At 41.8% G+C, this 21622-nt stretch overlaps 1 protein-coding gene across 8 annotated transcripts in view; it reads right to left on the bottom strand.

Moving 5' to 3' along the window:
* Positions 1-21622, bottom strand: part of AGAP1 (ArfGAP with GTPase domain, ankyrin repeat and PH domain 1) — a 307085-nt gene that overhangs the window by 39905 nt on the left and 245558 nt on the right. For all 8 annotated transcript variants that reach the window (XM_075283916.1, XM_075283915.1, XM_075283917.1 and 5 more), the window contains 2 exons: positions 11017-11184; positions 2655-2816 (listed from right to left, as the gene is read on the bottom strand). In XM_075283916.1, the coding sequence (XP_075140017.1) occupies positions 2655-2816; positions 11017-11184 (330 nt within the window). The remainder of the gene's footprint in view (positions 1-2654; positions 2817-11016; positions 11185-21622) is intronic.

Genomic DNA, 21622 nt, shown 5'->3' with positions numbered 1-21622 from the left:
TACTCACACTGTTCTTTGTGTAACACTGAAACACATAGCGGCATTCCACGTATAATACAATAACACCCTGGTTGATCTTTATAGAAAACACACACACAAAGACACACAATGTACTGTGCATAATAGATAGACACTCCGCTCCGTGTATAATACAGGTAGACATGCTGGCCTGTATACAATAGATGTAAAACCCTTTTGTGTAAGATATGTATACACAAGAGGAGGACAACTGCGTTTAAAGGGTTTGAAAAAGTGCGCATTTTAAGAATATTGCTGCTTTCACACAGATGCCGCGGTTATTGGTTCATCCATTTCATTTATGCCAATAAAACCATTTTGGCCCTTTAAAAATGCAATTGACATCCGTGAATTACAGGCTCTGTATTCCTTGTAACGTAATTACATACTTTGCCATGGCGGAGTTCACGGTGGCACCTCAGCACAGATAGAGAAATCAATGAGTGTGACACTAGGATTTCACTTATCTTATTTCTCAGTAATTATGGAGAATCCCGCATGGTCTTCTACAGGTGCACAGAGTGACCACACAGGGTGACCAGGTGCAGACAGGACATGGGACCCTGCACAACCTGCCACCACAGACCGGACAGGCAGGGATCACATTTCAAAGGGTTAATTAGAGGGATTTAATTTTATAAGTAGCTGTGATCACTGAAGCACCGGACCCTCTACAGATGGCACTGCCCCAAATGAGAAGTGTGCCAGGCAACATCTACAGCACCATGAACCTGCCACACTAAAAAGGCGCGCCAATATGCCAGCAGCGTGTCATAGAGCCGGAGGAGCTGATATAACCTATAAGGGTATGTTCACATTTGCGTTAGGGTCCCTATTAATAGTCCCTATCATCAAATCAGTTTCAAATTGCAAAGGAAAAAGGCCGGTAAAATGATGGGTACCATAAAAGATACCCCGTGAACCCCATTATAGACAATAGGATGTGTCAGGCTCTGTGTGTCATATGATGGATCCGTCTTTGCCATTCTTCTGTTCCTATGATAGATGGACGTAGATGTGAATTTACTGTAATTTATTCATCTGAATCTATGTATTCTGGGTTTTGGAGCCCTGTGGGCAGACCTGATCCATGACTCACAGTTAAGGCTAGGTTCACATCTATGGCAGAGTCTCTGTTGGCTGCACAGAGGACTTTTCTCTCCACTGGTTAAAAACGGTGTAAACTTGGAGTACCCCATTAGTCTATGGGGTACACGGGTAATTGCTGTTTTAGCAGACCGGCTCTCCGTCATTACGGTCTCCTGGTAGACCTAAACGATGGAGAGCCCAGCAACCTAGCCTTAAGGAATTGTCCCACTACAAACACTGATCCCTTAATCACATCACTGGGGGGTTCCAACTACTCCCTTTCCCACATTGATCCAGAGATAAATAGTTTTAAGTTCCCCTGCATTCCCTGTGAATGAAATGTCAGAGTGCTTTGCGTGAATTGTGCTCCATTCACTTCTAAGGGGGTGCTGGAGATTGCAGTGTCGGCAGCGAATAGAGCCCTGGTCATACAACCATGCAGAGGGACTTTACGTCTCCTGATAGCTGGGGACATGGTGGACGGACCCCCATTGATGAGACACAAATGCTCTATCCTGAGGAGAGATGATAACCATCTGTACTAGCACAACCCCTTTAACTTTGTATGCACACTCATAAAGGGAAAGATGTAAACTACTGACAGGACCCCACCCACTGGACTCCTGGGGCCAGAATGAGCAGGGATTTAGATCAATAAATGACAAGTTATACTCCATCTTTTCAAAGCTGAGTTTCATTTGTTCAATTTGTTCAGTTCCTTCAGGTCTATAACATACTGCTGACAGATCAATTGCATCATATCCAGTCCCTTTAACGTTAGGTTTCACATTCTCATAATCATTTGACAAAACAATCAGATGGGGCCAGCATTGATCCAATGAGTAGCAAGAGCCACATCCAATGAAATGAACAGAATATGGAGTTTCTTTACATTCTGCATAGTTATTGAAGGTAAACACTGGGACTCTAGAATGGTAGGTTTTTAGCTGCTTGACCCCTATCATTGAATCTTTCAAGGCTAAATACCATGCTGAATTTTTTTGGTTTTATCTTTGGACAGTATATTAGTATTGTATTTCCAATTTTTTTTTAGCAACCCCATTTCAGGACGTCTTTGCTATACAAATCCAGCTATACATAACATATACTTACTGTTGGCTTGTTTGGCACAAAGTCATCTGTACTGACCCCCCACAGACATGCATCCTTGGACCGGCCAACCAAACAAGTTTCCTTCAACAGGGAGAGAGGAGAACGCCACTGGCATGTACCTCTCATCTCCTATGGTTCCTCATCTCCTAAGATTCAGTGCTGGGTTGCACCATACACATTAGAACAAGGGCAGATGCCGAATCCCTATGTGTATAGCAGTCTTGAGACAGCCATATAAAGTATATGAATGACTACACAAACAAAGTTTTATAACCAAGGTCTATGCAAAGTAGTGAGGTCAGAAACGTTACTGGGATTATATCAGGCCACTTGCTCTACCATAACTATGTCACCATGTTCAATATTGACAAAGTGGGGAAAAAAGGCAAAACACTTTGCAGACATGAAGCCGGGTGATGGAGCAGTCATCTCACCTTCAGCCGTGCTGGACAACCCATCAGCCTTGAAATTACTAGTACTCTTCTTCCGGCGGTGTTTCTTTCGATTTGCATGTGGGGATGGAGGTGGATCCAATTTGGGACTTGTAGTACTGGAAATGCTGGGACTAGAACACACAGAGTCGCCCAGGCCAGTATCTGTGAATCAAAAATATACAAAGAATCCTCAAAAACTTGAATCATGCGCTAAAATATATGAAAGTACACCAACTAAAGAAAAGCGGAGGCGCCAATGTACATGTGAACATTGATTAAGGTCGCTATACAGTAATAGATGAACACCAGATGAACCTAGAGACTTCAGAAGGGACCGGCTATCGGGTAGGGAAGGGGCAGGGAACCTTGGCTCTCCAGCTGTTAATAAACTACAACTCCCAGCATGCCTACTTGCTCTGCTGGTTTTGGAAATCCCATGTACGTGAATGGAGCATGTTGGGAGTTGTAGTGTTGGAGTGCCAATGGTTGCTGACCCCTGATGTAGGGAAGTGTCCTGATTGTTCACAGATTTTGGAAGAAAGAAGGTATGTTCATTTTAGATTTCTAAAATAAAAAAGGGTGGTGCCTGGTGCCCATGTATGAGACCTCAAAGGGACTCAGTGGTGACGTTTGCAGCTCTTACCCGGGCACCAAACCTGGTAGGGTGGTGAACTGTATGATGAAGGCACCAAAACGTCAAAACGCGTAGTCTTATTTTAACTCACTGTCATTGGAACCTAATAAATACGGCTTTTATAGTGCATTTTTGCATTCGGATTCTTTCTGCTACAGTAGTGCTCTACATTTGTCCCGATTTTTCTATATCATTTCTTCAAGTCTGCATGTTTCACGTTTCCAAACTCGGGCTGTCTCTCTAACTTTTAGTTTACTATTACGTGATCTTTTTATGTTTTGCATGGAAAGGTTTTGGGATATAAGGACTTCACAGAGTAGGGTCACAGCTGCCTCAGTGACCCAGTGCACAGAGCTGCTAAAAAAACGCATTGTGCAATGGTGGACTCATGCCATCTATGTATTACATGGACAGTAGTGCTCTACATTTGTCCCGATTTTTCTATATCATTTCTTCAAGTCTGCATGTTTCACGTTTCCAAACTCGGGCTGTCTCTCTAACTTTTAGTTTACTATTACGTGATCTTTTTATGTTTTGCATGGAAAGGTTTTGGGATATAAGGACTTCACAGAGTAGGGTCACAGCTGCCTCAGTGACCCAGTGCACAGAGCTGCTAAAAAAACGCATTGTGCAATGGTGGACTCATGCCATCTATGTATTACATGGACCACCATTGATCTGAATGGCCATTAATGTAACACTGCATGCTCCCTGCCTAAAACAGCTGCCCACAGGGAATTTCTGAAGGTACACCTGTGGCACTCGCTTATCATGAGTTTGGTTTCTATTTCATATAGGGTTATCTTCATGAGTCAACCCCTTTAAGTCAGCCATAAGAAGGGAAATTCTTTGACATGAAAAGACCATCATGCCAGCCATGAGGTTGTGTTTGGGTAGATAACAGGAGCTTCTGAAGACCATGAGATTCCCAATGTTGAAAAATCTTTTAATAATTTTCTGATTGTTTCAAGTTTTCATAGGGAAATGTGAGGGCTATCCGCAGGTATTGATGAGATATCTCAATGTCTATGGACACCTTCAGGTGCCAATATATTCTCCACCACACATGAAATACACTTAACTAAAAATTGAAAGAATTAAGATGTCTTTGTTATAATCACCTAATCCACTTGTATTGCTCTACTGGTACGTAACACAATACAACCAACTTGCATATTGCTGTTTTATTCTTCAAAGATCTTACAAAACAGATAAAACAGATCTAGGAAATGGCCTGATCCTTCAGGGAAAGAAAAAGGAGATAGTGAATGTGTCTACCACACAACAGACACGGAAGAATGGAACAGCTTGCTCATAAAACAATGAGAAGCGAATAGAAAGAAATAAGAAAAAGCTGACAGATATATAAAAGATGCAGAGAGGGAGGGGATGGGATGGGGAGACGTGGTCCGTCCAGGCTGTGCCGCATCAGTTTTTTATGGATATCATCTCACACCCTCCATCCTATTTTATTGCCATTGTAAGAACGTGTTACACCCTCTCCCAAAATATACCCCTCTCCTGTGGGCAGCTGTTCCGTGCAGTTCGGTGTTTGTGATGAGCAAGTATAAAATAACATTCCCATAAATTTAGTGCAGGGAAATGAACCCTCCAAGTGATCACTGCCGTCACTGGCCTGCGCTCAAGGACACACATAACTTATTATACGTTCCTTTAGCTTTAGATGTGGCAACTTATCTCCGCTGACAAGATACCACATATCGTACTGGCAACCCATTTACACCAGATGCTGTATTCTACCCAAGCCTGGCAAAACAGCTGCCTGGGAAGGCAAGAGTCCAGATTACAGGACGAGCTGCGGTGACACTAGAAGCGCACTTGTGAATTTGCGTACAGCGCCCTTCGCACCAACCGCATATATGCATACAAAGCGGGGGATAAATCGTACCTCTAATCTAAGTACCCCTACAGAATGAACCGGAACTATGAAAGTAGAAGGATACTATACTGCAAATTGCAGTCATTGAATCAAGAGGCTAAAGGTGTCGGTACTGGGTATGGCTGATATTCCAATATTCCTTTGACAGTCACCATCTGAATGTACATTGGACCAACTCCTCAATTTCACCCCTCATAGACAAGCATGTTCAGTCTGCCCGAGTGTATATGTGGTTTTAATGGGGAAAAGAGAGTAAGCCTCTGATAGACTAATGACAGAAAACGGGATCAAACATGATAAGACTCATCATGACCGATATACAAGAGACCCCCATACATATGAGATTCACATGGTCCCAACAAAATCAGCATATTCACACAACATTTCATTTATGTGTATTGGGGGTCTATGCCTGGTCACAACATATATGAGAACTACATGTAAAATTGCAGACAACCTATGGAGCAGGTAATACATCCAAACGTCACAGTGCAGAAAGAGAGCGGTAACAGTATTAAAGGGGTTAAGTAGCATCCTACTGGTTGGCGATTTGGGTTTAAATGAAGCGCTTTTGGTGGGTTTGTAACTTATGCCTAAACTCTGACAGAATCCTAACCGTGTTAAGATAAGATAAAATGGTCCCACCATGGGGAAATTTAGTGTGTTACAGCAGCATGGATAATACAGTAATATATTACCAGAAAGACACATACAAGCTCAGAATAGCAGATAGAAAAGATACTAGGAGTCATAGCAACTAGAAAGAAAAGAAAGACTCAGGATCATTTAGTTCTCTGTGCGGAGTGATCTTCGCTTAGCCTGATGTAGATTATACAGCCTGATAGAACTTGGGAGGAAGGATCTCTGGTAGCGCTCCTTATCACACTTGGGGTGAAGCAGTCAGTCACTAACAGTACTGCCCTGTGCTATCATAATCTCATACATGGGATGGGAGTTGTTCTCCAGCATGGATCTCACCATGGACAGTATCCTTCTGTCACCCACCACTTGTACTGAGTCCAGGGGGCTAATATATACAAAGGTTATAACAATGCGTGGCACAGGTATTCCCATACTGAGAATACACATAAAATAAAATTATTTAATATACTTTTAGACTTGAAAACTTTTTTTTTTATCTACACGTCTAGAGGCAACTCCACCAAACTAATTTATGGATGACAAGGAAGTTTCAAACCATCAGGAAGGACTAAAGTGTATAAAATGGTCAGAATATTAATATAATTGTGCAGGATATCTTATACCATGTTGTGGGTGCCCTGCACCCATGCTTCATTTGTAGGACGTGTACATCTTGGTCTGGAGAGTCCACCACCTGCACGGTCCTGTGAGAAGATAGGCCAGTGGGGACAGAGCGGCTATTGTGCGATCAGAGGAGAATAGGTCCTGGCTGACCTCTTGTCCACAATGCACAAGGGCTCCTAAACTAGCACAGGTTGCAGGTGCTCTGGCAGTGAAGGAGTTATCGCACCTAGGAATCATTTCAATGCCTGGAGTTGGTTGAGAGCTTCACCGCTCTACTGACAAATCATACAAGACAGCTAATTTTACAAGTCAGGTAGCAGATACCACACAGCCGGCAAAAAGCGGGAAGGAGCTGACATCAGACCCTCCAACTCCTGCCTCCTCCCCCTGATGCCCCCCCAGACCTCGCTCTGACATTCTTTCCTTTACCAGCACCTCCTGTTTTGTGGTCCTTCAGATAAAGTAATTTATCTAATTAGGAAACGTTCAGAGCGGCTTTCAAAGGCGGGAGCCACAGGGAAACACAGACTGCTTAAAAAATAAGATCCTTTTACTCTGCCCCCCATGCATGCCGTTAATTGAATGCGAGGAGGGGGGACGAGAGCATTGAAATCAGAAAATAAAATGAAGACCCGATGTGTGTTATTTTGTCTTGGACAAAAAGCGGGGACAATAAGCAGCATATTCACTCGCAAAGAAGAACATTTAAATCCCAAAGATAGAGAAGAACAAGAAGAAACAAGAGAAAAACTTGTCTCTCCGTCCCCGCTGATATCACACGCACATTAACACAGAGCTTTTACATTCGGAACCTTTTAATGAAAGGGAAGAGAGAAAGTTTAAATTAAAAGGATCTTACTTGTTTGATGTAAATGACAAAAAAAAAAAGGAAATAAAAAAAACTTAAAAGTACGGAACGACAATCGTCGATCCGTCAGAAAGTGGGGGGGCTGAGACGCTGAATTCGCTGCCTGGAGAAGGTGGGGGGCACTTTTAGAAAAAAAAAAAAAAGTTTTATTACAAGGGAATATCAGGTGCATTTATCATTTTTCTCGCATTGCCAAGTACCTGATTATTCCTCATTTCCCTTTTTGTCATGTTCCTGATGAGTTTTTTACGCTGCTGCAGTTAACTCCTAGCGAATACATAAAGCCTCTCAAGGCTGTATCTGAGGGGTTAAAGTTGGCAAAACAGAAAAAGCCAAGGAAATCTGTGCAACTCCGTGCGCCATCACGTTCTCCAGGACCATGACCAGTATGGCCACTGGCGTCTTATAGCTTTAGCACGATAGACAACAAGAATATTATACATCTGACAATAATGGCCAGTTTCATCAGAAAAAGGAAATAGTCAACAATTATGGCTAAATTTATTCTACTAGTGCTGAGGATAATGCTCGTAGGGCTAAGGCCACATGTTGCAGATATGCTGCATTTTTTTGGTTGCAGATTTTGCTGTGTTTTTTGAGCCGAAAACAGAATTGTATTCGGCAGGAGATATCAGGACTTCCGTCATATTTTCCATATCTTTTGAAGAAATTCTGGACTCCGGCTCCAATAACCGCGGCCAAATTTTCAACAAAAAAAACCCCGCAGCTTTTCTGCCATGTCTGGCTTCAGCTTTAATCATTCATCGTAAAATCTAATGAATGCGCATCAAGTCTGGCCAGCCTAGGAAAGCCACTTACACTGCTGAGACCACAGCGCCCCCTCGTCCATGTGACATCACCACAGCGGCCAAGTAAAGAACGAAAGGTGGTGGAACGCCAAGAAATTTACCAGGGTAGTAATGGGATTTTAGGGATTTTTTTTTTTTTTTTTATTATATGGCATGTTAGATTACAAATATTTTTAACAATGCTTAGGCAGTATTTAGCCCGTACTATTTTCACGGAGGTCAAGTAGGACAAAGTCTTCAGTGTCCACAGGAATGTATGATAATGTATGAGCACAACGGTGTATAAGATGCAACAAATGACGGTCTGATGGGCATTTTTGTTGAAGAAAAATGTCTTGAATTTTCTTGCAGATTTTGCTGCTTTTTTTTTTCCAATTTTTTCATTCCTTCTCATTCCACTTCTAACTTTGGATAAAAAAACCAAACAGCTAAATCTACAAAAATAAAAAAAAACTGCTGCATTTCCGCAACGTGATGCCAAAGCCAAAAAGTGTTGTTTTTTTTTTTGTTTTTTTTAAGCACATTCCAAAATGGCATGCACATAACCGCAGATGTTTTCTACATATGGGGCAGATCGCGTAGTTTCGGAACCCATTCATTTCTATGGGCCTATGTACATATACATAATCTGTACAAAATCAATGTCCGGGCCGTAGAAGCAATCCACAGAATATGGAGCAGGTCTTATTCCTGTCTGTATAGGATCAGTGATAGGGGATGATACACTGATGCAATGTGGATATGTTTTTGTGGAATACAAATCTGGTTTTACAGTCAGTCAATGTACTACGGTCATATGCATAAGACCTTAAAAAGATTAGTTTCTCTTCTGAAATGTCATATCAGGAAAATAATATCAAACACGACCTGACATACATCATAGGTATACATGCCAATGTGGAAGGGGTTGTCTTATCACGCGGTCTCCTGATGACTTCTTTAGTAGTGGCAGTCGTAGGTGGTTACAGGGGATTACAGGTAAGAATTACACCACAACCATTAACATGCATGTCCATCCATGTAACAAATGGACAGCTCCAGTCATCCAGAGTGAAAAACCATATTTGTTGCCCTCTGCTTCACTATAAACTTGAGGGCCCACCCTTATGACATCCATCTGCCCTAAAATGGCTACAAGCCACCAATGTACTTAGATAAACGGACAAAAAAAATTCTACCAGCAGAAAAGCGAGCCATGAATTTATAAAATAAGTTTATGAAAGGTGAAAAAAAAAAAAAATAGTCGGTTGCTCCATTGACTGAGATTTTCAAGAAAGTTAAAGTTCTACCCGAAATGTTGCAAAACTGGGATTTTGGCTATCTAGAGGAGTTAAAAGGAGCTATATAGAAATATACAAGGTAGTGTACAATGTTAGCAGCCACACTCTGTGCTAATGTATACTCCATGTACATGGAAGCCCGTCTCCTAAAAGAGAGCCCCCTGAATTCCCCCTCAGAGCACTGCAGTGGAATTAACAGGAGAGAAGAAGGTTACACTTTGCTTTTAAGGTTCCTGATCTAGATGAATAAAAACACACACAGCCGTTTTCTGGGCTCTCTGCAGACTGTATTGTTCCTCTGTGACAATGCTCACAAATAGCGTCTCTCACAGGAGACATCTTCAAACCCTCCCCCCTCCCTCAACGCACGGCTGTCTTTTTTTGGCTGCACGAATCCTTGTTATTATTTCTTGCGCCTCTGAAGACGTCTCTCTTCTCTTTCCCTCTGTTCCGTTCCCCGTCACAAGATTGTCACTTGGAGGAATCTTTCCCTTTCTAGTGTCTTTCTCTTGGAAGAAGCTTAAAGCCTCGTCCCCGACTGTCACTTCAATGGGGTTACGGCCACGTTCCTACCTCTGCTGTCTGCATCACCTGAATTCCTGAGAAAATCTTTGCTCCGGAACCAGAGAATTTGTGCAAATTACAGCTAAAAGTCGCTACCTTACATTAATAACCTCATTGCTTGGCGGTTTAAAGGGAACAGTGCAGGAACAGCGGTGAATTATATATACATACACTACATAATGATATGGTTATATATCTTACATTTCACAACCTGGCTTGTATAGCAATGATATAGGTTTTACACCGAAAGCTACTTACAGAGGATGTAGTTTATAATAAAGGACACTTGTATGATGGACACGTGTGGGCAGGGAATGGTGTTTCCAAGCAGCTGTAACTCATGGATGTTAGTCAGTCAGTCAGCCAATGGAGGAAGGATTACATGGAAGATTAAGGGTTGGGCTGCATGGAGACTTGTAGTCTTGCTACATAAGAGCACAATGAGCTCTGCTATACCATACCTAATGAAAGTGAATGTGGCATCCTGTGAATTGCTGCAACACAACAATTGCAAAAATCCAAACCTGATTTACTATCCTCAGGTGCAACTGGTGCCATCCTAATGCTCTATGACTACACGTTGCCTTGTAACTCTAGGCTAAATGTTGCATGGAGACAAAAGACTAAAGAGTGCCTCAATGCAGTTCTTAATGCCATCCTATTGGAAATATAATCTAAAAGTTTTCTAGTAAAGGATGGTTAGGACAACGCTCTTTTAGGTGTGGTCCATCTCCAAGGACATGTGATAAGAATCTTGCTGTCAGAGATCAGCCCAGAGATTCCATTTGTGTAGTGTATACTATACTATAATATACTACAGATTTAGATGGTTTGCTATATTTTTATTATATTCTTTATATATATATATATATATATATATATATATATATATATATATATGTATATATATATATATATATATTTGTTAGGCACAGCATGAAGGAAAAGAGCATGTATGAAAATACTATGATATAACGTAAGATGCGGTGGGGTGTGGCTCATGTGTCGGTAAGAGTTTCTATGGACTTTCAATGTACTTACCGCTGCTGATGGCAGAATTTGCGAGGACAGCTCCTTCACTCCATTGATCGGCACTGGACACAGAGTAAGAACGTTGATGCATACCGTCTAGGCGGCTGAAAGAGCCAAGGCTAATGCCACTTTGACCACTGGCCATTTGGGTAACTGATGTGCTGCTTGTAACATTTCCTGCAATGAAAACCAGAGAGGATTATTAGCCTTAATGAACTGACCATACATAAAAAGACACATGTAGCAAGAAGAAAAAATACTTTCCCTACACTTGTATTACAGATTTATTGTTACTTGAGACCAAACCAGGTTTATACCATTAGTAAGGTGACATCTTCATGCCTGGCAGCACCTCTTGCTGACTGCACTGGGGTTGTATTTTGGCAGATACATGTACTAATCCCTATGTTGCTCCATAACTGGGTGCAAACACACAATGGCTAGCAATTGGTTGCTCACCAGTAACTTCCTGACTGATGACCGTAGAGGCAAAAGAAAGGCGAAAGTTTGGAATAGGTGTTTTAGAATTAGGGCAGCACTGAGAGGACCCCCTGTGAGGCTAATATCATGAGAATTACTGTTAGGCTCGCACCATGTAAATTAAAGACTTTTCCTAAATATATTGCTCTAGAAATGCAGCTTTGTTTGCCTGCTAGGTGAACTTATTCCTCCTGCTGTTAACACAGTATTACCATAACCGCGGACCTGTGTAATAGGACAAGTGACATCACTCACTGCTCTGCTAGCAGGACAATCAGTTCAGCTAATTGCATTTTGCTGATAAAGCCGAGTCTGTTATCCCTCTATGTAAACACACAGATAACACTGAGTCCCTTCTCTACAAGCATGTTCATAAGTATTGTGATACTTCAGTGTTCAGCAAGAGTGAGGGGGAGGGGAGAAATACAGCAAGTGAGAAGAAGAAACGACAGGCAAACTGCTGAAACGGTGAGACGGGACAACCCCTTTAAGACTAGGACTACACTGACTCTTTTGCCAAAACAGTTGCTTCATATACAAAGATCACGGTGTTACACTGCACTATTGAAAATGAATAGGGGCGCAATGCTCTGACCATTACCAGTCACAAAAATAGAAAAAAAAGAAATATAAATTAGGCCAGCACTCTGAATTCCAGCTGGATTTTAACCCTTTCATGACCAAGCATCGTTGATGCTCCAATGCTCAGGCCAAATTTAGCACTTTGGTACACATCCCTTTATACCGCAATATCTTTTTAATGGCTTTGCATATCTCAACTATTTTACCATGTTTCTTTCAGGACAAATAAGGCTTAAAATAAGTAGTATTATTTGTTAGCCAAGTTTACATTTTTTTTCGCTAGAAGTGGAAGAAAGTTAAAAAATGTGAAAAAAAATGTAAATTTTGCTTCTTTTACCTAAAAATAGTTTTTATATACACTGTTGGATATAAACATATTAGAATTAGATTATCTAATTCTTCTGATCACAGGGGCTACACATTTATATAATTTTCAACAAAAAAAAATTGATTTTACATGGTTTTATATCCAGCATAGCTTATTTTCTGGAACCATAGTCCATGTGTAGTTTAGTGTAGTAGAGGGCTGTAAACTGCTGGTGTCATCTCTAGCTAGGCTCCCTGCTGATACAGAGCAAACATACAGGAAGCAGCTGATGGTGGGGACTGGCAGGGGGGCAACTACAAAGTAAATGGGAAATCTCTTTCATTTTGCTATAATCACTATAAAGAGTTAAATTTTGTAGATAAAAGTGATGACAAATGGTATGCAGATATCATTCCTTACATGATGGGTGCTGCACTGCTCACTCTCTAAACTTTTAGTAGCAGTGGTCATCAAACTACTGAAGTAGTGGCCCATTCAAGTCTATTGGACACTAGAGATCAGCGAACACTATTCGAAACAGCCGCTTCGAATAGCACACTCCCATAGAAATGAATGGAAGTGGCCGGCACGCACACTTTGCCGGCAGCCGGCCGCTTAACCCCCCGCGTGCCGGCTACGTCCCTTCATTTCTATGGGAGCGTGATATTCGAAACGGCTGTTTCGAATAGTGTTCACTCATCTCTATTGGACACCCATTCAGCAACGATAACTGCCGCTACTAAACTGAATGAGCAGGGCAGCGCCCAGCAGGTAATGCTATGTTCATACAGGTGCTCCATCACTGTGTTCCCTGTTCCACTTGAAAAATGTGGCGTGAAATAGGTCATTTCTTTTTAAGTGGATTGGGTTTCTATTTTTCAGGTCCCCAAGTAGACCCATAGAACGGAAACCCGAACGCTAGTATGAACATAGTGTAACCAATTCAGGGGCTGCATACTCCAGGAAATAGCTGAACTGTAGGGATCTCCACAACTGGACCCCAGCCAATCTAAAACTGATGGCTTATCTTAAGTACAGTCATGGAAAATCCCTTTAAGGCTTCTTGCACATTACCATGCACATTGTGAGTGTGTTTCATGGCTAGCACCCTGACTCATTTACGTATTTCTGTGGCCCTATACACAAACACATATGTATTATCATGGGACTGTGTAAATGGCTGTAGGTCCAAGTCAAAATCAGCGGCCTAAGGAGAAGATCTGGGGATGTCGCAGGTAGTGATGTCCCGTGTCCTTCACTGAGGTTGCTGATTGCCATCAAGAGGTCACTTCTGCCGGAAGACAACATCAGAGCAACAGGACTGGACTGCGCTGAGAGATACCGGAGAACCAAGGACAGGTGGCAAGTGTTTTGTTTTATTTAAAATTTAAAAAAAATAAATACAGTCCTATGAAAAAGTTTGGGCACCCCTATTAATCTTAATCATTTTTAGTTCTAAAAATTTTGGTGTTTGCAACAGCCATTTCAGTTTGATATATCTAATAACTGATGGACACAGTAATATTTCAGGATTGAAATGAGGTTTATTGTACTAACAGAAAATGTGCAATATGCATTACACCAAAATTTGACCGGTGCAAAAGTATGGGCACCTCAACAGAAAAGTGACATTAATATTTAGTAGATCCTCCTTTTGCAAAGATAACAGCCTCTAGTCGCTTCCTGTAGCTTTTAATCAGTTCCTGGATCCTGGATGAAGGTATTTTGGACCATTCCTCTTTACAAAACAATTCAAGTTCAGTTAAGTTTGATGGTCGCCGAGCATGGACAGCCCACTTCAAATCATCCCACAGATGTTCAATGATATTCAGGTTTGGGGACTGGGATGGCCTGCATGAATGCCTGAGTCGATTTGGAGCGGTGTTTTGGATCATTGTCTTGGAATATCCATCCCCGGCGTAACTTCAACTTCGTCACTGATTCTTAAACATTATTCTCAAGAATCTGCTGATACTGAGTGGAATCCATGCGACCCTCAACTTTTAACAAGATTCCCGATGCCGGCATTGGCCACACAGCCCCAAAGCATGATGGAACCTCACCCAAATTTTACAGAGGATAGCAAGTGTTTTTCTTGGAATGCAGTTTTTTTTTGGATGCCATGCATAACGCCTTTTTGTATGACCAAACAACTCAATCTTTGTTTCATCAGTCCACAGGACCTTCTTCCAAAATGAAGCTGGCTTGTCCAAATGTGCTTTTGCATACCTCAGGCGACTCTGTTTGTGGCGTGCTTGCAGAAACGGCTTCTTTCTCATCACTCTCCCATACAGCTTCTCCTTGTGCAAAGTGCGCTGTATTGTTGACCGATGCACAGTGACACCATCTGCAGCAAGATGATGCTGCAGCTCTTTGGAGGTGGTCTGTGGATTGTCCTTGACTGTTCTTACCATTCTTCTTCTCTGCCTTTCTGATATTTTTCTTGGCCTGCCACTTCTGGGCTTAACAAGAACTGTCCCTGTGGTCTTCCATTTCCTTACTATGTTCCTCACAGTGGAAACTGACAGGTTAAATCTCTGAGATAACTTTTTGTATCCTTCCTCTGAACAACTATGTTGAATAATCTTTGTTTTCAGATCATTTGAGAGCGGGCTGTCCATGCTCGGCGACCATCAAACTTAACGGAACTTGAATTGTTTTGTAAAGAGGAATGGTCCAAAATACCTTCATCCAGGATCCAGGAACTGATTAAAAGCTACAGAAAGCGACTAGAGGCTGTTATCTTTGCAAAAGGAGGATCTACTAAATATTAATGGCACTTTTCTGTTGAGGTGCCCATACTTTTACACCGGTCAAATTTTGGTTTAATGCATATTGCACATTTTCTGTTAGTACAATAAACCTCATTTCAATCCTGAAATATTACTGTGTCCATCAGTTGTTAGATATATCAAACTGAAATGGCTGTTGCAAATACGAAAATATTTAGAACTAAAAATGATTAAGATTAATAGGGGTGCCCAAACTTTTTCATAGGACTGTAAATATCCTGGACAACCCCTTCAAGGCAGTGAATGAGGCATTGGGGTCACAAGTGGCACATATTTGTACTGTTCATCCACGGACCCAACACATGCACATGTTATGTATATGTAGCCTTATATCTTTAAAACGGATGGTGCACTTATTATCTAATAGCATATTAAATGCAATAATGAGACAGTATGCAGTAAGCGCCCCCTAGTGACTACAGATTGATCCCCACAGAAGCTTGAACCTAAAAAAAAATGACACAACGGCAGTAGAGGTTCTATTGGATTCTCAGCAGAAACTGTCAAAGCTGTAAAGGGTGTGGACATATAGAGAGCAGAATATATCCCTGTGTCCAGTTTATTAAAAATTCATTTTTGAGGTCTTTTTAATTTAATAAACCCCAGTAAAAATAAGTGAAAGAAACAAAGTGTGTGCCCATCTTTAAAGACAATTTTACTGCTTACCGTATATACTCGAGTATAAGCCGACCTGAATATAAGCCGAGGCCCCTAATTTTACCACAAAAAACTGGGAAAACTTATTGACTTATTGATTGGTTGTCTGTCTGCCCCTTCCCTGAGCTTGAGGGCTGGGGTTTTTATGGGAGATTCTATACATTACTATTGCGGCTGGTCATAGCGCCCTTGCAATGCGCATAGCGTCATTGCTTGACTCCAGTATAAGCCGAGGGGGGCTTTTCAGTACAAAAACTGTGCGTAAAAACTTGGCTTATACTCGAGTATATACGGTACACTAAAAATATTTCTACAGAAAAAGTAGAGTCACTTTATACTTTCATTGCATTACAGATCCTGCCCTTATCCTGTATTACATCAAGTATGAGGACTTATTCACAAGACAGGGAAAAACATCTCCGTTTAAAACCAATGAAGATAAATGATTGATGCAAAAAACAAACAAACATGTGAATGTCCCTCATAAACTTCATTTTTCACAAGTGTCTGGTCAGTGAAACCGTATTAGGCGTGTGTATAAGGCCTTACAGCCAAAGCTGCATTAAACTTCTGGAACAGAGGTCAATGAAACCCACAGCAGGTCAAAGGGACCTTGCAGTGGTTGGGCCCTGCCATGTTCTTGCTCCATAATTTTGAGTCCACAGTTCATACCTACAAGTGCTCTTTACTTAGATTCCTAGTTATGGCAGCACAAACCTGTATTCCCCATTGCTGGTACCAGGCCAAACTTCCCAGGCTCCCTGGATTTTGAAGGTCGATGAGCATGGGAAATCTTACATACTCCATCAAGACTCGTAAAAAAATTTGAAGAAAATACTGTATAATTGAGTGGACTTCCAGAGATTACCTAATGCTCCTTGAGGTGGCTAATTAAAAACTAGAAGCACCTGCCAAGTATCCCCCAGACATATTCTCATCTTTTCATTTCTTTTCTAGGGATTTTTTGTTTCTTGGATTCCTCCTGCTGCTCTTCCCACCTTTCCGCTATTCTCTCTTCCTGTCCCTCCCCTCATGGACTCCACCAGTTCATGTGCTGTCATATCTATGGTTGTTGTGTATGGATTGTATTCTAGAAATTTAGTTGTTTTTCCCAAGGACCATATGTAAGCTCAGCCTCCCCTTTCCATGTATGTACAATGGTTTTGAAACGTAACTCTAAATAAAGAGTATCAAACACAGGGAAATCTACAGCTGACTTCCTGGAACACAGCAGGGGACACAGGGAAATCTACAGCTGACTTCCTGGAACACAGCAGGGGACACAGGGAAATATACAGCTGACTTCCTGGAACACAGCAGGGGACACAGGGAAATATACAGCTGACTTCCTAGAACAGAAAATCAGGAAAACTAAAATTTCCTAATTTTGGTCAGGGCAAACAAACGTCCAAAATTGTATTGTACCCATACTGTTGTCACTGCGGGTTGGCTACTGTTTCCGCTTATCATTGCAAAGGGTAGAATCTGTGGTGTGAATTCACAGCATAGACTGAAATATTTGCAATTGGCACTGCAGAGTTATTTTGCACAGTGTGTAGACGCTACTGTAAACTTTAGTAACCACCAAGTCTGGAGGCTAAACTGCATGCGCTTTCACTGTGGACCCTTATAATTTTTCAGGGGTAATGCCTTTTTTGGATTCTGGAGAATTCCACAAAGGAGATTTTGCTGAGCTTCTCCCGTGGGCTCTTGTCATATCCATAAGAAAATTCATGGCGGACAAAGTCCACTGCATCCGAGTTCTGAAATTGATTTATTTATGGGACATGGTGTATAGTGGTAGATCGTGCAGTGTGAGTCTACGGTGCAAGAATGCCTGCACACTCTTTAGCTCCCCCTACAGATGAAGCTAGGAGCCAACCGAGAACGTAGAAGATTCTCAGGAGTTTTAGGGTGTGAAATTGAAGCAAAACCAGAAAGGACAGATACAACAAGGCTGCAAATAAGCAAGAAAATGCTACTGCATCCGAAGTCCAGTCATCCCATATATACAGCCCAACTTACACCACGTTATGTCTCTCAGACACACACGCCTATTTCCTTCTCCATAGGTTTTTTCCCCCAGTTCTTTGCCTCAATTTTTATTATTATTATTCTCACATTTACTTGCTCCCGCCACAGCAAGAGCAGCGTCAGTCGGCGCCTGTCGGCTGCGAGAGGCATCCTGATAAACAGCCTCTGCAGGACACACAACAGGGATAATGTACACTTAAGTACTAGCAATGTGCTGCCATTCTGCACAGCCGATTACTCCCCGCGCCTGTCACTCAAAGAGGAAATGGCTGAACCCATTAGATAGAAACCTTTGCAATGTATCCTAAATGCGTCCTGCGAAGCTATTAATCTGCGAGCTGGAGGATGCCTAGAGAGGAGCTCCTCTCAATGATGGGGTTGGGGGGGTGCACATAACCGCATTGCTGTTACCCCTTCCCCCCCACGGTCTCGTTAATCAAGATCTGCTTATTGCCCCCACCACAGTCGCAGAGGACAGAACCCCCTCTTAAACACTCATTATGAAACATCTCCAGTGCACAGCTGAGTGGAAAGTGTGACAGAGGGGGTGAGAGACAGCAAGACAAGTGATGAGCGAAAGAGAGGGGGGGGGGTGCGAGAGGTAAAACAAAGAAATCAAAAGTGGGTGCTCAGACAATGCTGTAGCCTTGCATAGACAAGATATGGATTTAAGGTGGATTTCCAGGTTCCCCGTTATACAACTTTACCGGACCTCTACCCTAAAGTGTTGTGGCTATAGAAGGGGAGAAAAAAAGTGCACGGGAGAAAAGAAAGACAGACAACAGGGAGGAGGAGGAGGAGGAAGAGGGGGACCAAAGCAAGTCCGATGGCATTAATATTCATGACAATAATTAGTATTCTAGGTCACTGAATATTCATTGCTATTAGTTTGGATTTTATGGGTTTACGAGATGTTCTGATTGTTGGAGTGTGGAGGGCGCCGCACGATGAGGACTTTTAAGATGTCATCAGCAGTTCAACGCTGAAAACACATTAGTGGTTTTGGGTAAAAATCAGCCCCTTGTCTCTTGATGGATTTAACATTACGAGAGAGACCTGGGGCTAGTGGAGAGTGGAGGAACAGAGGGGGGGGGGGGGGAGTCGTCCTGCCTCTCAGAGTGGGAAGCTGCCAATGAGTTTTACATGTTTTAAGCAAGAATACGAGAATAAGAAATTGCTAGAAAATTCAATTGCACAACACTGGATGATACTGTATCTACTGCTAGGCAGGACTGTTCATTGGAAATTCACAAGCTATTGCCCAACATGTTTCCAAGTAATGAGCGGCTGACTGTGGCATTGCTGGAAGCTCCTGGGGCCTGATGTAAAATCTGTACCAGGGCCTCAATAACCATCAAGGGCTATTTATTATTTTTTATTATTATTTCATAGAAGAATTATTAATAGAGAAAGGTCAATAAACTTTATTTATGGTATATAAAAAATTACAATATTGGGCTATATATAGTACTGTGAGCCTCTTATACGGCAGAGGGGGCATTGGTACATGTCAGGTACCAGAGCCTAAGTGCAACTACACCCCTTATTGAATCTATACTTGTATCCCGTATACGCAGGAAATTCAACGCCTTCTCTCCATGCTTAACCTGAACAAATAATGTTATTCCACCAAAGCACTCTGAGTCTCATGGGATGGATTTAGCCCGTCAAGTATCCCTGTGGCTTGCCGACTCTTTACAGCTCATACATGTCCCTTCCCATTAAGAACTGGGCAGTGACTGTAACATACTGTATGTAATTTTTCACAGTGGACACATTTACTTTGGCTGGGAATACTAGGCAGCTAGTTTATATAGTACATTGCACGTCAATTCTGCTGTGAATTTTATTTCTTTTACTTGTACGCACTGGCCCAGATTTACTAATCTCCACTCCGTACATAGACAGTCTTAAAAATGCGTTAGATTTATCACTATGGCCAACGTAAGATGATAAACTTGGCCCATCTTTAGACCATTGAGTCTAGTTTATATCACCTACTTATTGTCTTGTACCAAAAATCTGTTCTCAAAACCCCAAAAAACTATCCCACATGTAGGTAAACCTTTAGACCAGCCCTAAATAGGTCTAATCTGGTCATTTTTTTTCTGCAAGAATTGTGGATTTTAGCCTCATAAATGTGCCTAAAAGATGGACAAAAAGCTGGCCACAGCCATGTTATAGTCTAACGCTGAGGCCGCACGTTGCAGAAACAGATTATTTTTTGTTGGAGATTTTGCTACGGTTTTTTGAGCTAAAGTCAGGAGTGGATTGAGCAAACGGTATAAGAACTTCCTATATGTTTCCCATTCCTTTTGTAGTCATTCTTGGAATTGGTGCAAAAAAAACGCAGCAAAATCTGCAACAAAAAAAAGCTGTGTTTCGGCCACATGAGACCTCCGCCTACAAAGGGGAATGGCAGATGTTGTAAAAACTATACGCTGTACGCCTGGAGGGGGAATGTACGTTAGCTCATAGCTTCATTTACACCAGATTTCTAGCATAAATGTTGATAAACCTGTCGGAGCTAATGGCACTCCTATTAGCCACGTCCAGTTTTTGGGGCAGTGCCAAAGGTGGCATAAAAGAGTAAAAAATTTTTTTTTAAAAAAGTCACAAGTTCTTTGCGTGTGCAGTGTACAAGACAAAATAAATATGCCCCGTTGTGTCTAAACTGCTAAACAACGCTTAGCATGATACACGTAGGCTTCTATGTATCACATTCAGCACTTAATGCAGAATATTATGAAGGTGTAGCTATAATTAAAGGGAGTCTTATCACCAGAACCTAACATATCAGCTCAGTCCCAAAGACAGATAGGTTAGGTTCACCTGAATCAGGGTAAGACATCGCCCATTTTTTTAATATGCAAATTAGATGTTTGGAGCTACAGGAGCATTGCCATTGTGCCACAGAGGAAATATGTCATATAGGGTATTGGTGGAAAACTACTTCTAAATATTTTACAAAGTTTAGAGACTGATGGAGCATTTTATGAAGACAGTCCCAACATCTTCCATGAAAGATTTAACATAGCGCTCCTGATCACAAAGGTTGGTGTTTAGTACAGGACTGAATAATCTCTAGTTTCACATCGGTTAGTCCATTATGATAGCTCGTTTGATGGATAAATCTTCAATATTTGCCATCTGAAAGGTAGTAAATAATCCACTTAATGTCCTGTTCCCAAATCACGTGTGTAGGGAAAACAGAGACTGTACTGAGCCAACAATTTGGTAGTAGGAGTGCATGCTTTTCAAGATCCTTCACTGGATGTTGTACAGGGGAAGAGTACACCCATGTGTCCTACTTATACTCCCTCTAGGATGAGCATTTATTTATATGCTCCACTAACTATTCTTGCCATCCAGAGAAATATGATGCTCCATCCACACACATATCTTAGCCTACATTGGAGACCCTGTCTCAGTGTCCACTGAAAATTTTTGGAGACCTGCACAAAGGGCGGACAATGAGGTCTGCCGGGCTCCATGTGTAATGCTATGTTAACGGTCTGCTTCTCCGTTATTCTGATCCTCTGACACACCAGAAGAGTTGAGAGGCAGCACTAGTGTGAACCTAGCATTCAAGTGTCAAACTTTGGTTGGGTATACTAGTGACGGTATACTCAGGGCTGAAACCGTGAGTTATACTTGTTTCGCTTTCCTTTGGTTGTTTGTGACTTACCCCCTCTAACCTATCTCCACCACCCCAATCCTTCTGGGTAAGCAAATTTTCCGCTATGGTCACCAGTACTCCTGA

Source organism: Leptodactylus fuscus, chromosome 8, assembly GCF_031893055.1.
Source record: "Leptodactylus fuscus isolate aLepFus1 chromosome 8, aLepFus1.hap2, whole genome shotgun sequence".
In the NCBI taxonomy this organism is placed as follows: Eukaryota; Metazoa; Chordata; class Amphibia; order Anura; family Leptodactylidae; genus Leptodactylus; species Leptodactylus fuscus.
This window is presented reverse-complemented; position numbering and strand designations above follow the sequence as displayed.